General features: G+C 36.3%; 1 protein-coding gene across 2 annotated transcripts in view; it reads right to left on the bottom strand.

Annotated features, from left to right (window-relative positions):
• SYT9 (synaptotagmin 9) overlaps positions 1-16396 on the bottom strand; it is a 229095-nt gene that overhangs the window by 144411 nt on the left and 68288 nt on the right. For both annotated transcript variants that reach the window (XM_056116063.1, XM_056116064.1), the window contains exon 3: positions 11342-11888. In XM_056116063.1, the coding sequence (XP_055972038.1) occupies positions 11342-11888 (547 nt within the window). The remainder of the gene's footprint in view (positions 1-11341; positions 11889-16396) is intronic.

Consider the following 16396-nt stretch of genomic DNA (forward strand, 5'->3'; position numbering starts at 1 on the left):
ACATCTGCATCATAGGGGGTTCCAAAAAATAAAGAGACTGGAGAGGAATTATTGGTTAAATTATAGCCAAGAACGTTTCCAGTATGGAGATGGAGTCATCTCCCAAGACCCAAGTGAATCAAAGAATCTGAAACAAAATGAACCCATAAAACATACTGTAATTAAAATGGTGAAGGCCAAAGACAGAGAACCCTGAAAAGTACTGAAAGCAAAACTAAAATTCACATGTATGGAACTCCCTTATGACTGTAGATCTATCAAATGAAATCCTACAGACCTGAAGGGAATGGTATGATATGGCCGAACACTGAATGAAATTGAGCATCTAAATAAAAATATGCTATACTCTTAGGTTATCATTCAAATTCAAATTAATTACAGAAAGCTGCACAGACAAACAAGAGCTAAAGAAGCTCCTGGTTATTAATTCAGTTCTACATGCAGTGCTAAATGATTCAATAAAAAACAGAAGTCCTACTAGTAAGATACTTAAATATCATTAAATATGGGAATGGGGGAAAGTAATAATGGGGTCTCTAATAATGAACTTGAGGCTGACTTGCTTTCCAGTTTGATAGGGGAAATAAAATCAGAATTCCAGAGGTAATTTCAGATAATGTCTTATTTATGCTTAGATGACATAAATAAGAAAAGGAAAAATGAAATCTGACCACTACATAACAAAGCACAGTAAATCTGTGCTTTGAAAGAAAGACAAACTTCACACACACTCAAAGTCATACAAAAAAGAGGCATAGAACTCCTAAAACAACAATAAAAATAACTATAAAATTTACAATTGTATAAATAAAACATCAAATAACTAGGAATAAACCTAACAAAGAAAGGCCAAAGAGACAGCACAAAGATGAAGACACTTGTCTAGCATTCAGCCTCTGCTGCAATACTGACTCAAATATGGTTCTTCAAGTACCATTCGGTGTGATAAAATCTCCTCAGAAAACAAACAAAAAAACACACAAAAAATCCCCAAACCTAACAAAGAAGGAGACTTACTTATTGAAAATTATAAATTACTATTAAATGGAAGACAGAAATATTCATGATTAAAATAACTAACAGCATTAAAATTATCATTTTTACCAAAAGTATTATATAGACTCAAAGTAGCTTCCATTAAAATTCCCATGTCAGGGTCAGGAAGGTATCTCAAAAGGCTGGAGTGCATATGTTGCATGCGGATGCTCTGAGATAGGTCCCTGGCACCATGTGGTCTCCTAAGCATCCCTGGGAACAACTCTGACCATGGAGCTAGTGGCCTCAAGACAAAACAAAACAAAATTCTCATGGCATTCTTCAAGAACATAGAGCAAATACCTGCTACAATTTTGTATGAAATACCAAAAATCCCCAAAGCAACTGTTTTTCTTCAAAGCAAAAATAAAATGGGAGACCTTGAATTTCCTAATTTACCATAGCGAAAAGTGTATTGGAATAAAACAATACCATATTGAACTATATTGGAATCAAAGCAGACTCTCAGACTACAAGAATAAAATTGAGAGCCAGAAGTAGATCCTAATATATATGGACAAGTGATTTATAACAAAGAAAGCCAGAACCTGACATTGAGAAAGGAAGTATTCTTCAACAAATAGTGCTGGGAAAACTGGTTAGCCACATGAAAACACACACATACAAAATAAAACTTTACTGATACAAAATAAAACTTTACTGAAACTTCACACAGTATATAAAAAATAACTTAGAAGATCTCTTAAGTCTTCAATCCGTAAAATACACTAAGGAAAATATAAACAGCACTCATTAGGATACTGAATTCTGAAGTGATCTCAATTATTCAAGCATTAGCAGAGAATATAGAAGCAAAGATGAACAAATGGAAATACAACAAACTAAAAAGCTGAAAAAGAAATGATGGTCAAAATAAAAAGACACTGTGCTGAATGAGAGAAACTATTTGCACATAGTGCATCTGGCAAAGGGCTAATATACAAGACACAATGTATTCACAAACCCAACAACAGAAAAAGAAACAATCCAATCCAAAAATTAGGAGAGGAACTGAAAAGATAAGAGACATATAAAGAAATGTTTGCCATCACTGAATATTAGGGAAATTGTAAATAAAAATGACATTAAGATACCACATCACGTTAGTAAAAACAGGTTATCAAAAAGAAACAATTTTGCTGGCAGGATGTGTTGAAAAGAAATCCTTGCTCACTGAGAATGCAGATTGGTTCAGTTTCTGTGTTAAATCAGTATAAAATTTCTTAACAAGTGAAAATATACTTATCTACACAAAATTCTATAACATTTAGAAAACAAAAAAGCCCAAGAAGATATCAAGGACCTATGAATCAACTTACCAAAACTTATGAGAGACCTATAACTTATAAATCTTAAGTCACTTATTAGGGGCCAGAGAGATAGCATGGTGGGTAAGGCACTTGACTCGTACACGATGACCTGGATTCGATTCCCAGCATCCCATATGGTTCCCTGAAACCTGCCAGGAGTGATCCGTCAGTGCAGGTAGGAGTCAGCCTTGAGCACTGGCCTGTGCACACTCTTTGCCCCACCCTCACCTCTCGAAAAAGAAAGTAGCACTGTAGCACTGTCCACCCCTTGTTCATCGATTTGCTCGAGTGGGCACCAGTAACATCTCCATTGTGAGACTTCTTGTTACTGTTTTTGGCATATCAAATACATCACGGGGAGCCTTCCAGGTTTTGCCATGTGGGCGAGATACTCTAGGTAGCTTACTGGGCTCTCTGAGAGGGACAGAGGAATCGAACCCAGGTCGGCCACATATAAGGCAAACACTCTACTCACTGTGCTATAGCTCCAGCCCCCCAAAAGGAAGTAAGACAGTGAAATGAAAACAAATCCTGAAACTCTACCAACAGAACTGAGTTGGCCAAGAGTTGGGGGTGTGGGGAAAAGGGGTAAATGAGAAGTCCTGGACACTGTGGTTTGTGGGCGTAAAGCTACATTGTATGCCTAAAACTACTGTTAACTATAATACCTCATTTTTAAAAAATTTTATTGAATCACCGTGAGAAAGTTACAAGCTTTCATGTTTGGGTTACAATCACACAATGATCAAACACCCATCCCTTCATCAGTGCACATTCCCCCCACCAATACTCCCGCTATACCCTCTTTCCCACCCTCCCCCTGCCTCCATGGCAGACATTATTCCCCATAATCTCTACTTTTGGATATTATGGTTTGCAATACAGACCCTGAGAAGTTATAAATTTTGGTCCTTTATCCACTTTCTGCACACATCTCCCATCCTGACCGATTCCTCCAGCCATCTTTTTCTTAGTGGCCTCTTCTCTATTCCAGCTGCCTTCTCCCCTTTGCTCATGAGGCAGGCTTCCAGCTATGGAGCAATCTATCTGTCCCATGTATCTACTATCCGTAGGTGTCAGCCTCATGTTATGTTGTTTTATACTCCACAGATGAGTGCAGTTCTTCTATGTCTGTTCCTCTCTGACTCATTTCACTTAGCATGATACTATCCATGTCTATCCATTTATAAGCAAAGTTCATGACTTCATCTCTTCTGACAGCTGCATAGTATTCCATTGTGTAGATGTACCAAAGTTTCTTTAACCAGTCATCTGTTCTAGGGCACTTGGGTTATTTCCAGATTTTGGCTATTGTGAACAGTGCTACAATGAACATATAGGTACAGATCTCATTTCTACTGTGCTTTTTTGCATCCTCAGAATATATTCCCAGAAGTGGTATTGCGGGGTCATATGGAAGCTCAACTTCTAGTTTTTGAAGGACTGTCCATATTGTTTTCCAGAAAGGCTGGACTAGTGGGCATTCCCACCAACAGTGAAAGAGTGTCCCTTTTTCCCCACATCCATGCAGCACTCGTTGCTTTTGTTCTTTTGAATGTGTGCCAGTCTCTGTGGTGTGAGATGGTACCTCATTGTTGTTTTGATTTGCATTTCCCTGATGGCTAGTGATGTGGAGCATTTTTAAATGTGCCTTTTGGCCATTTGTATTTCTTTTTTGAGGAAACTTCTGTTCATTCTTCCCATTTTTTGATGGGGTTGGAGGTTTTTTCCTTGTAAAATTCTACTAGTGTCTCAAAAGAAACAGTGACCAAAATACAGAAAGAGCCCACAGAATGGGAAAGAATATTTACCCAATACCCATCTGATAAGGGATTAATACCTCATTTTTAACAAGAAAAGAAATTAGTATTAAGAGGATTGTGAGAAATGGATCTCAAAGGTATTCAAAACAGGCCTCCTACAAAATGCCACTTGGCATGTGTACTATTTTGAGGAAAGACTGAGATCTAATAGAAACTTTTACTATTCTCTTGTATTACTTATATTACATCATTCTGTTGCTCATCGATTTGCTGGAGTGGTTGCCAGTAATGTCTCCATTCGTCCTTGTTGTGTGCTAGTGTAGCCCAATGGCAACTGCTCGCTCCAGGAACATGAAGTGAGGCACATTATTGTTACTGTTTTTGGCATATCGAATATGCCACGGGTAGCTTGCCAGGCTCTGCCTAGGGAATTTTATTCTCTAGGGGAATAAAATTCAGGAGAGTACTAACCAGAATTAGGGTGTTTAACTAGAAACAATGTTTACTATAAAAACCTATCTATATAGAGAAATCTAACTACAGAATATCCTATCTTCACCACAAGGATAACCTTCTCATTATGTGGGTCTCTTTTCTCTCTACTGGAAAGCCCAGCCCTCTGTTCAGGACATTTAACAACATTTTGCTCAGCCACATTCGGAAAACACATTTATGTGAATTTCCAACAGACATGCAATTAATTTTTTCTATAATATGTATGATTTTAATTTTATTATCTGACCAGCCTGAGAAGAAACATAAGGGAGATAGATCTCTCCCACCTAACCCCAAATGAGCAAAACAGTCAGCATTCAGCCAGTCACTAAACTGATATCTTTTCTACCTTTGTCAGTCTGCCAGATGTGACAGCTAACTAATACACTCCCCACAAAGATACATTATATTACTATTGATTGACCTAGCTTCAGTCATTGAAAGATTTAATTAAACTATCATTTTTTCACACTCAGTAATTGCCATTTTGTTCCTTCACAGGAAGTGTAAGGATTAATTTTTATTTGACTGCTAACATTTATAAAACCCATAATCTCACTAGAGAAATAAAGAATAAAAAATTTAAAAAATGATTAGTTGGTGGGTTAAGCTCTGATTAATACCCCAAATGAAATCATTCCCTAAAACCTCACGAAATTAGCCCCTCATAAGGAGTTTCATTTCACTTGGCATATGAGTATTAATTATACCACTCCCAGATACCAATCTATCTAGAGACTGGGCACATAGGAGTGAAAAAAACCAATTATGGCCTTGTCTCTTACAAAACTGTCTAAGGTAAGAAAGAAATCTAAATAAGCACATAAAAGGATCTGTGATATGATGAATGATAAATGAACACAGTATCATGGATGCACTAGGAAAAAAATGATTTCATGGGCTGGAGAGAAAGTACAGCAGAGAGATTACTTGTATTTGCATGTGGTTGACTTAGTTTGATCCCTGGATATCCTTTATGATCCCCTGAGCCCTACTAGGAGTGACCCCTGATGGAAGAGTCAGGGCGAAGAGTAACCCCTGAGCATCTCCAGGGATGATTCCAAAACAAAAACAAAAGAAAGAGAAAAAGGAAAAAGAAAACCAATTCTAGTCCAGGGTCTACATAAGACTTTTCTAACTCACTGATATTTAATCTGGAATCTAAGAGCTTAGAAGGGGTTGGCCTCATAATGAAGGCAAAGAGATATAAACTACCATATATCATCATTTTGAGATCACTTTTCATGAAAAGAACTCGTTGGCTGTTGAAAAAATTAGTCCTCACTTCTACTTGGTTATTATTCAGGTCTGCTAATGACCCTTTGCCTCAATTTCACATTACAGAACATCTAAGGTTCTAAGTATTTGATCATAAGAAAAGATAAAAGACATTATTATTCAGTTGGTACAAGTAAAGAATACTTTTTGTTATTGTTATTTTGGTACTGTTATTTTGTTATTGTCATCCCATACCCTGTGGTGTTCAGGGTCTACTCCCAGATTGATGCTCGAGGTCACTCCAGACAGTGTTCTGATGACCATAAATTGGCAGGAATCAGATCCAGAGTTCCTACATCCAAAGCATTTGCTCAGTCAGTTGAGCTCTCTCAAGTCCTAAAAATTATTTTCTAAATAGGTTAATTTTCTAAATGAGCAGCATAGAGTACAGTACTTACATATAATCTAATTTTAAGAATTAATGAGTATTGTAAGATTGCCATAGAGAAGATAAATATATGAAGGTTAAATATTACTATACAACAGCAATAATTAACAAGAACATTTTTTTCCTGTTGGAGCATTACTGGATTTATACTGGTGGTGGGAAGCAAACACTCTGGTGGTGGGTGTGGTGTTGGAATATTGTATGCACAACACAATCATTAACAGCATTGTAAATCATAGCACCTTGAATAAAATTACAAGAAAGAGGGAAGTTTTCTAAAAGGTATTATTTTAACTAACAAAAAATTAGATGCCTACCAATATATCTAACAACATGTATGGAAAAACTCTCATATAGAAAATGTATAAGCCTTGAATGAAAGGCTTTAAAGAACAAAATGTCACTGTCACTGTCACTGTACTCCTTTTCATCGATTTTGCTAAAGCGAACCCAGTAACATCTCCATTGTGAGACTTGTTGTTAAAGAACAAAATAAATGGAAATTATTAAGGATTAGATACATATCCAAACACATACCAGAAAAAAAATTTAAGTTGATGTCATAATTTTTTAATTTAACTTTTTTTCTTGTGTGTATAAGGGTGTGGAATGGTGCTCACAGGCTACTCCTAGCTGGTGCTCAGGAGAACATTCATTGCGGGGGATCTCAAATCCAGGCCTCCTTGATGCAAAACATACACTAAACTCTCTGAATTATCTCTCCAGCCTTTCCCCTTTTCTTTGATGTGAATGAAACAAGGAATCAAGCTTTAAGTGAAAGGTGTGGAAAAAGAAAAACACGGAATGACTTCATTCACATGTGTATATAAGGAACAAAGCAAGGGAATAGATGACATCTAATAAAAACAAACCCTTAGATTCTTACCATAAAACTAAGATTGCCAAGACATGGGGGTGGGCAGAAATGGTCTAACAGACTGTGGTGAAGGGATGCTGGCACTATGGTGGTACTGTAACATTTATCCCTAAAACTTCTTTGCTTGCTTTTCTGGAGCCACATTTGACTGTGTGGTTCTAAGACCGGTAAAGGGCTCACTTCACTGGTGGTGTTCGGAGAACCATTTCCAACGCCAGCGACAGAACTGGGCTCAGCCTGATGCAAGACTAGTACCTTAACCTCTGTGCTATCTCTCTGGTTCTATCCTTAAATGTTATAAACATATATACTCTTGTAACTCAGTGTTTCCTCAATTAAAAAAAATTATAAAAAATAATTGGAAGTAAAAGTAGGCTGGCTGATTAAATTACTTTTCTAAATGTTCAATTGTGTAAGAGAATGACAGTACTTTATAAGTATATACTCTTGGTAGAGACAGTCAAATAAAAAGACTGACAGAAAATAGAATCCAGAAACAGAACATTTCACATATGGGAAAAATATACAGGGCAGAAATGCGGAAATACCTTTAAATTATTGAAGTAATCAGTTAGATATTGGTTAATTATATGGAAATATAAATATATTATGGATATATTATTGACTGAAGACATATTTCCCCACTTCATATGTTGAAGCCCTAATCCCCCAAATATTTAGAGGCAAATATCTTAGAAGGTCATTGGTTAATTTAGATGAGGTTGTGTGTGTAGGAACCCCCTGCCCTCATGAAGAGATAGTGTCCTTATGCAAAGAGGAAGAGAAACCAGAACTTTCTTTTTCCTCTCTGTGAAAAACATTTTAAAAAATAGAACTGTCTGAGAGCCAGAAGAGAACTCTTATCAAGAATCAAAACTTGATGACCTTGAGCTTGGACTTCTCACCCTAAAAACATTAAAAATCCTGTTGTTTTTAGCAGCTAGTATTTTGTTGTGGCAATCTCAGCTCACTAACATTAGATGTTTATGTTGTACTTTATAAACAATTTTATTCTTGATATATGAACAGTGATTAGTATTAAATGTGAATATAATTAGAAAGGATAAAAACTTTAAAATTCTTGACTAGAGAATATGGAAGAAATATATTCATGACATAGAGTAAGAAAGGAATTTTTAAAATAAGATATAAAAGAATTCACAATGAAATATATTGACATTAAACATGAAAACCTCTATAAGCTAAAAGATGCCATCAAGTGAGTACACAGTGATAAAAAGTGAGACAATGTGGTGGGAATGCCGAATGGTTCAGCCCTTTTGGAAAACAGTATGGACGATTCTCAAAAAATTAGAAATTGAGCTCCCATTTGACCCAGCAATAGCACTCCTGGGAATATATCCCAGAGAGGCAAAAAAGTATAGTCGAAGTGACCTCTGCACTTGTTTGTTCATTGCAGCACTGTTTACAACAGTTAGAATCTGAAAAAAAACCTTAGTGCCAGAGAACAGATGACTAGTTAAAGAAACTTTGGTACATCTACACAATGGAGTACTATGCAGCTGTTAGAAAAGATGAAGCCATGAAATTTACATACAAGTGGTACTACATGGAAAGTATCATGCTAAGGGAAATGAGTCAGAAAGAGAGGGACAGACATAGAAAGATTGCATTCATCTGGGACATAAAGTAACAAAAGAGGAGACTAACACACAAGAATAGTCGAGATAGCTCAGATAGAGAAGGGAGTACCCATAGCTCAGATAGAGAAGGGAGTACCAAATAAAGGGTGTTGGGAGGATCCTCCCAGGATGGGAGGTGCATGCTGAAAGTAGACTGTAGACTGAACATGATTGCCATTCAATGCCTCTTTTGCAAACCACAGAACCCAAAAGGGGAGAGAGAGAGAGAGAGAGAGAGAGAGAGAGAGAGAGAGAGGAAAATGATAGGGGGGGAAAGTATCATAAAAGGAGTTTGAGAGATAGTACAGCTGGGTAGAGTGTTTCTATTCCTAGTTTAATCCCTTGCATTTAATATGTTCCCCCCATCCACACCAGGAGTGAATTTTGAGCACAGAGCCAGGAGTAAGTCCTTATCACCACTGTGTGTAGCCCCAAAACATAAACAGAAAAAGTACTGAATAAAAATTTCACAAAAATAGAACATGTGTGGGCTGCAGAGATAGTACAGAAATTTGACTTGCCCATAGCTGACCCAGGTTTGATCCCTGGAACTACATAAGGTCCCCTTAGCAGTGCCAGGAATGATCCCTAAGAATAGAGCCCAGAGCAAATCCTGAGCACCACCAGGTGTGTCCCGAAAAACATTAAAAGTAGCACCGTAGCACTGTGGCACGGCAGCACTGGGGCTGGAGCAAAAGCACAACAGGTAGGGTGTTTGCCTTGCATGTGGTCGACCCGAGTTCTATTCCCAGCATTCCATATGGTCCCCTGAGCACCACCAGGAGTAATTCCTGAATGCATGAGCCAGAAGTAACCCCTGTGCGTGGTTGTGTGTGACCCAAAATAAATAAAAGAAAGAAAGAAAATGTAAATGACCAATAAACATATCACTCTTGACAAGTAAAGAAGCACAAATTATGAACAATTCTACACTCATGTACAGTCAGTGATATAAATATAGATGTATTAATTTGTACAGCCACTGTAGAAAAGAACTTTCCATTGTAAAAAAAAAGAACTCCATGTCAAAAATATAAACCAATAGCAATAGATAATGTGACCAACCTCTCTCTACCAAATTGAAGTCAAACTTAAGTCCAATTCTCATTCTTGTCGGTTTGCAGTGGCTCAGTTTATATCCAAAGATAGGTAGACAGGTAGCCAATACTTTATGTCTCATTCTTGAGTCATTAATATCCTAGAATAAATGCTATCTCCATTTTGTTTCTGTAAAGCTTCTCATGCTGTTGTTTGATTTTAGCAATTGGGATTTGCAATATTCCCTAGCATTTACTTTTGATTTTATAGATAATATATTGTGTCATAATCAAAGAGGTCTGTTCTTTTGAGAGATGTGATATATCTCAAATTACCTTAGTTTCACCAACTTGGTTGCTTGACTTTCTTTTTTCCTCCCTCATCACCATAGAGGCACAAAATTCCATTCTACATTTTTACTTATTTGAGTAACAACACTGGTATTGTATCTTATAGCATGTGGAGAGATAGTAACTATTACAGCAGCCAAATTGTGAGTGATTTTTCACAAAAGTAGCTAAAGATGGGAAAGCTCTTGTATGAATATTTGCATGCAGAGAGAGATTTTGTGTATTCTCATTGTGAGCAAAGAGTTTTACTCAACGAGATGATTCATCATTCAATCTGTATCATTCTTAGAACCAAGAAAGGATAATGATGCTTGGTGTTTTTGAACACCAAAGCACAGAAACAACCAGGCTGCCCTCATAAAGGCTTGTATTCAAGGAGACAAGCTTAAAAAGTTACATGAAGGAATTTGGACAACTGAAAGAAACAAGTGACATTAAAATATCAGAGGTACCTAAGAATGTCTAAATTTCCTGTCTATTTCAAGAGTCATTAATGCACCTTTGCAGGTAGTGAAAAGAATGTGAATGGAGTAAAAATATCACCATTGCACCCTCATGTTTAAAATGTGAGCATGGGTCTATCACATCACTACATAGCATTCTATACTCTGTTGAGTTTTAAACTGGATTTGAACTTCCATAGATTAGTTTTGCCAATATCTGAAGATCTTTCAGACTTACCTCCTTACAAGTTTGATTCTGTGTTTTAAAGGTATAAATCCAACTCTACTTACCTGTTTTCACTTTTAGCATTAAAAGGAATATCCAATTATGGATGATTTTACTGAGAATATAGGCAAAACACTCAAAGTCAGGCAATGGTCTCTTTTCACAGGTTATAGTTAATAGGATACCAGAATCCATTTAGCACAGACAACCAAAGAAAGATCTAAAGAAAATGTGGTGAAAAGAGCAAATAAAACCCACTGTCTAATTGGGAACAGTTAAGAATTAGAAAGTACAAAAGAGAATGTATCTTGAATACTGCTTTTACAAGTGATTCTTAAAAATTTCAAAATGAATTCAGTAATTGTTGAAAAACTGCTTTTGGAAACGTACAAGGAGTACTTTGGCATGAGCTTTAAACTCTGACCCCTATCGCTCCCAAAATAAAGTGCAATGTTTCCAAGAAGCTTCCCCCAAATGAAATAAAGCCAGACTCACATTGGTGACATATTCGATATCCTTCCAAAGGACGCATTCCCGGGGGAAATCAGCCAAGTCTAAGAAGTGATCCACCACAACTTGGCCGATTAAGTCATGTCGAGAAAACCTATCAAAGTCATACACAGAGAAGTGAAGCTTCCGTGCTTCAAGGTCATTGTAGGGAACTGGAAACAAAAACACTTCATCAAACACAGGGTTCAGGGTCTTTCTGTGAACTTTAGTCTGGTGTTTTGTTTTCCTATCAGGAAGCAAATAGATCTTGACATAAGGATCTGAAGTCCCAGAAAAGTCCTTGGCTGGCAAATTGACAGCTTTGTGAATCTTCACTATGAGCTGCTCCAAGTCACAGTCATATTTTAATATGAAGTTCAGTTTCCCACAGGCTTTGCTGTTACTCCTTCTTCCATCATCATTATCCAATGACCTCTGCTTATATAATTCGGGTTTAATTCGACCAATTCCAGTCAACTGTTCCTGTTTTTGAAGCTGCTGGATATTAAAGTCAGGATTTGACAAGTTGAGTTGTCTTCGGATTGAATTATGCCTTCAGTGAAGAACAAGAGAGAACATAGTTATAACCTCATTAGCTACGGGTCTTTCAGAAAGTTGTGCCTGGGGTGTAGGTAGACCGTTAGATTCTGTTAAGAGCTTAGATCTGAGGAGTTTTCTTTTTCTTTTGGCTTAAATTCAAAATGCTCATCAATCTAAGTAAGCTGCTCTCCAAAGCTTAAAGCTCAAAAAGAAGGTTTGGCATCAGGAAATAAATTTACTAACATGTAGCCTTGGAGCTTTAAAGGTTTAATGTACTTTATAAACTAATGTGCTATTTAAAAGGGTCATTCAACTAGTGAAATATAAAGATCTGTGTAAACTTATTTTTAAAAATTTATTCATATACATATAGCACCCTGAAATTTAAATAGCTGTGTGCCAGCTTAAGAATAATTTTTTTTCTAAACTACATAGAATTTTCTGTTACTAGCTTATAGCTTTATAACCCAGACTACCCTTGAAATTTGATTATAGAAATGAAAACTACAGAAAAGGAAAGAAACTAATGGGGGGGTGAGAAGAGATGGATGAGAGATAATGGGGTGGGGATCAGGGGCCTTGAGCACATCGTTAGTGTAGAGATGTGGGGTAGGTATAGACATGTATATATGTGATTTATATATATACATATATAAACTACAACACTGTAAGCATGATATTCAAACTATAACAACCAAACTTAAAAAAATGCCTGTCCATTAAGTATGACATTCACTCATGGTGCCCTCTGCTAGATTAAGAAAGATTTGTTTACTCTTATCCTGCAAAGGGATTTTATACACTAATAAAATAGCATTTAATTTATATCAAAAGTTATAAATCTGACAAGGTGCTTTTAAAAACATCCATAGAGAATTTTATTAGAATTTTAAAATATTAAGCTGGACATTGAAGCAGTATCTACATTATTTTCTGAAAAAAACTAATATTCCCTTTCTGAGGCTAAAATATTTGTATACTACTATAGACCTATCAGAGTCTCCTCTTAAGTTTTTCTTACCTCTCTTCACTCTTAACAAAATTTTCTTTGTAGGATTTATCTATTTTATGTAAATCTTAAAATGCATTAGAACAGGATTACTCATAATCAATTTTTAATATATATGTTAAAAAGTTAGTTTTTGAAACCAAAATTATTTTATCATTGATTGAAAATTTTCTGGAATCCCAGGAGTTTAGTTATTCACATAAGTTTCTAGGTATCACCACCTCCACAATAAAAAAATAAATAAAAGAGAAAATGTCAAGTTTCCTACCATTAGAGAACCCACTGAGTTTATGTTTTTGTCCCTTCTCCATTCTTGTCAGCAGAACACAAGAAAAGTGGTTTGACATAGACAAATGTGCTTTTGTCAGTTATTCATGGTAAAATTCAGCTACATGAGAGGGTTGCATGTATATGGATGTAACTGGCACCAGGCCATGTGGCCCAGATCTCATGCTTATTAAGGGCCTTACATTTAGATTTTGGGCCTTACTTATGACCCCAAACAATCCATATGATTTATATATATATACATATATATATAAACAAAATGGACATGCTCAAAGAGCTCCTCATCTATACATGGACACAGGCAATAAACAAAGAAATATTCATTTACTTAGAAACAGAGTTACCCCGGGAAAAGTAAAAGCAGGGAAACGTGTAAGAGAAGTGCAAATAGGAAGGAGTTAATGAAAGAGCACGTATGTTAGAGAGGGAGGCCTTCCTGAGGAGGTGCCTTTAAGCTGGACTAATATGGTTACAAAGGAGCTACAGTGGCAAAGAAAAGGAAAATATTTTAGGCCAGGGGAACAGGTTCCAGAGCAAGAAGGGTACTGGGATACTGAAAGAGTGAAGAGAAAGGCAGCCTCAATGCAGTGAGTTTTTTCAGATAAAGTTCCTATTGAGTCTATGTTAAATCTATGTTAAGAGCGGCCTCAGTGCTGTGTTACTTGCAGGTGAAGTTGAGAGTTGTTAGAAACAGAGTGACACAGGATTAGATAGACCTGAGAAGTAGTTGCAAGCGCAGTAACTGACATTTTTGCAAAAAATCAGTGTATTACATAGTAACTATAAGAAGACTTTGACAAAACAGGTAGTGCTTTTATGTCTTAGGACATGAATCAGATGGACTTTCCAGATTTCTTTTATTTGAAGAGCCCAGAGATTTTTATATACTTGGAGTAGAAAACTTTAAAACATTTTCGTATTAATTCTGGAGAAAAAAATCCACATTCTGAGCTGAGAGATAGTATAATCAGCTGAGCACATAATTTTTATGAAAGAAGCCTGGGTTTGATCCCCAGCACCACAAGGTCCCCCAAGCACTGCCTAGACTGACTCCTGAGCATAGATCCAGAAGAAACTACCAAGCATCATGGCACGTGGCCCAAAAAACAAAACCCTAAAAATTTGCAGGGTATTCAGTCATTGGACAAAAAGGGAGTTATCGAAACTGGAAATAATTAACAGGAACTGTGTAGGGTTTTGATAGCAATTAAGCTATCTAGAAACAAAATGCTAATATGTTTGATTTTTTAAAAATTAATTTATTTTAATTTATTTAGGTTTTGGGGCCACACCTGGTGATGATCAGGGGTCACTCCTGGCTCTGTATTTAGGAATTAATACAGAGTGTTCAGGGGACCATATGGGGTGCTGGGGGTTGTACCAGGGTCCGCTGCGTGGGAGGCAAACTCCCTACCCACTGTACTATCTCTCTGGCACCTAATGTGCTTGGTCTTGTAAATACAACAGAAAGTCATCTCACCAGATATATTCTTAGAAGAAGAAGCAAAGGATCATTTTAGGACAGTCTGGAAGAAATCAATGGGGCATGGGGCTCACATATCTGAACTGAAAAAGCCAGGAAGCGTTCCAGTAGAAATGCTGTGGCAGAATTTATGTTAATGACTGCAATGGTGGGAATGCTCTTCATGGAGAGTCTAAGACTTATATGTGCTCTGGGCCCAAAAGATGTTTTGGTGACTTCAGGACAAGTGATGATGTAGCAGGGAACCAGTGAGAAAGAGACAACAGTGAGAAAGCAAGGAGCAAACAGAAAGAAGAGGATAGAATAAGGAAATGAGCAGACTGTTCATAGCTACTTCTTCAAACTGCACCTCCTTTCTCTCCAAACAGGGATTAAAAAGTTATTTTAAAAATGCTTTGGGACATGAAGTAAATTTAATTTATTTTCCCATTCTGTCAGTGTGAAGTCTGTATGTGTATGCATAATACAACGGAATCCCTAAAGAATTAGACTATATACCTCTCTAATTATGGAAAGATCATTAGTCAAAGATACGTATCTCCAGACTTAAACCATAAAACTAGGTCAGCAGTAACTTAGATAAGAATGTTTTAAATGAATAAGGATGCAAATTATTGTTATTAGGTCAAATTCAGCTGGAAATAATTTAGTTTTCTTATGGTAATTCGGATTTTTGCCATCATAAAAGAAAAGTTAATTGCATGACTCCCACACTAGAACAAATCTAAATAAAAATTTATTTTGCAAGAGTAATTTCTTAACTTTTTATTTTTTTTAATTTCTACCCAATTACACAAATCAGTGGTGGAGGTACCAAGAGTTTTATAAATAAAGTTTATCTTTACAAATTATTATTTGTAAATGAAACAATTCTGATACACAGGATGCTTATACCTTTTTATATAAAAAATAAACAGCAAAATAATGATAGTAATATTATTGTTATCAATTCATTAATTTTGGCAGGGTCCTCAGATCCACAATCTAACACTACCATCATCCTGTATTGAAGGAAACTAGATCAGGAAAATTAATACATAGAATAAAACTGTATAAAAGACTATTTTGACAGGAAATTCCTTCTGAGAGGTTCTAGTTATTGAGATACTGGAAGGGCTTTATTAAAAAACTGCATCAGCACACGAGTTCCATGGCTACATCAAACAGAACTCGTTATATTTAAACCTTCAATTGGAGGCAAAATCCAAGTGATAAAATCTGAGGATTTCTTCTAAATCAAATGGCAAACAACCATCCCTTTCCTCACTGAGGAATATTTTAGGTTTAGCTCCTTTATTCAGAATTGGAAATGAAGCTAAAATAGGTTTCTGGAAAAATTAAATTATATACTGTCATATTCCATCCCACTTAATGTGAATGAGCAGAGCCTCTAGGATAAACTTAATTAACATAAAAAAGGGCAAAAATCTTATTTCTGTTTCTAGAGAACAAATAAAAAGATTTTAAAAAATACCCTTAGACTGTGCTCATACTTTCCCAGTAACAGCACATTTAATTCCTCTGGCTATCATTCAAGCAAGTATTTTTGTTTTTAAAAAGCTATTTCCTGAGTCTCTTTTCCTGGAATCTTTTACCAAAAGTGATTTTTTTTTCAATTTCCAATAACTCAGAAATGGATGTTTAACCTGAAAGCCACCCTTATGTAACATCTGACTCTGGGGAGAGGCCCTTGTCCGTACTAAGGATAGTGATAATAGCAACACTGAAAGCAAATGGCATC

Source organism: Sorex fumeus, unplaced genomic scaffold, assembly GCF_029834395.1.
Source record: "Sorex fumeus unplaced genomic scaffold, SorFum_2.1 ptg000030l, whole genome shotgun sequence".
NCBI classification, from domain to species: domain Eukaryota; kingdom Metazoa; phylum Chordata; class Mammalia; order Eulipotyphla; family Soricidae; genus Sorex; species Sorex fumeus.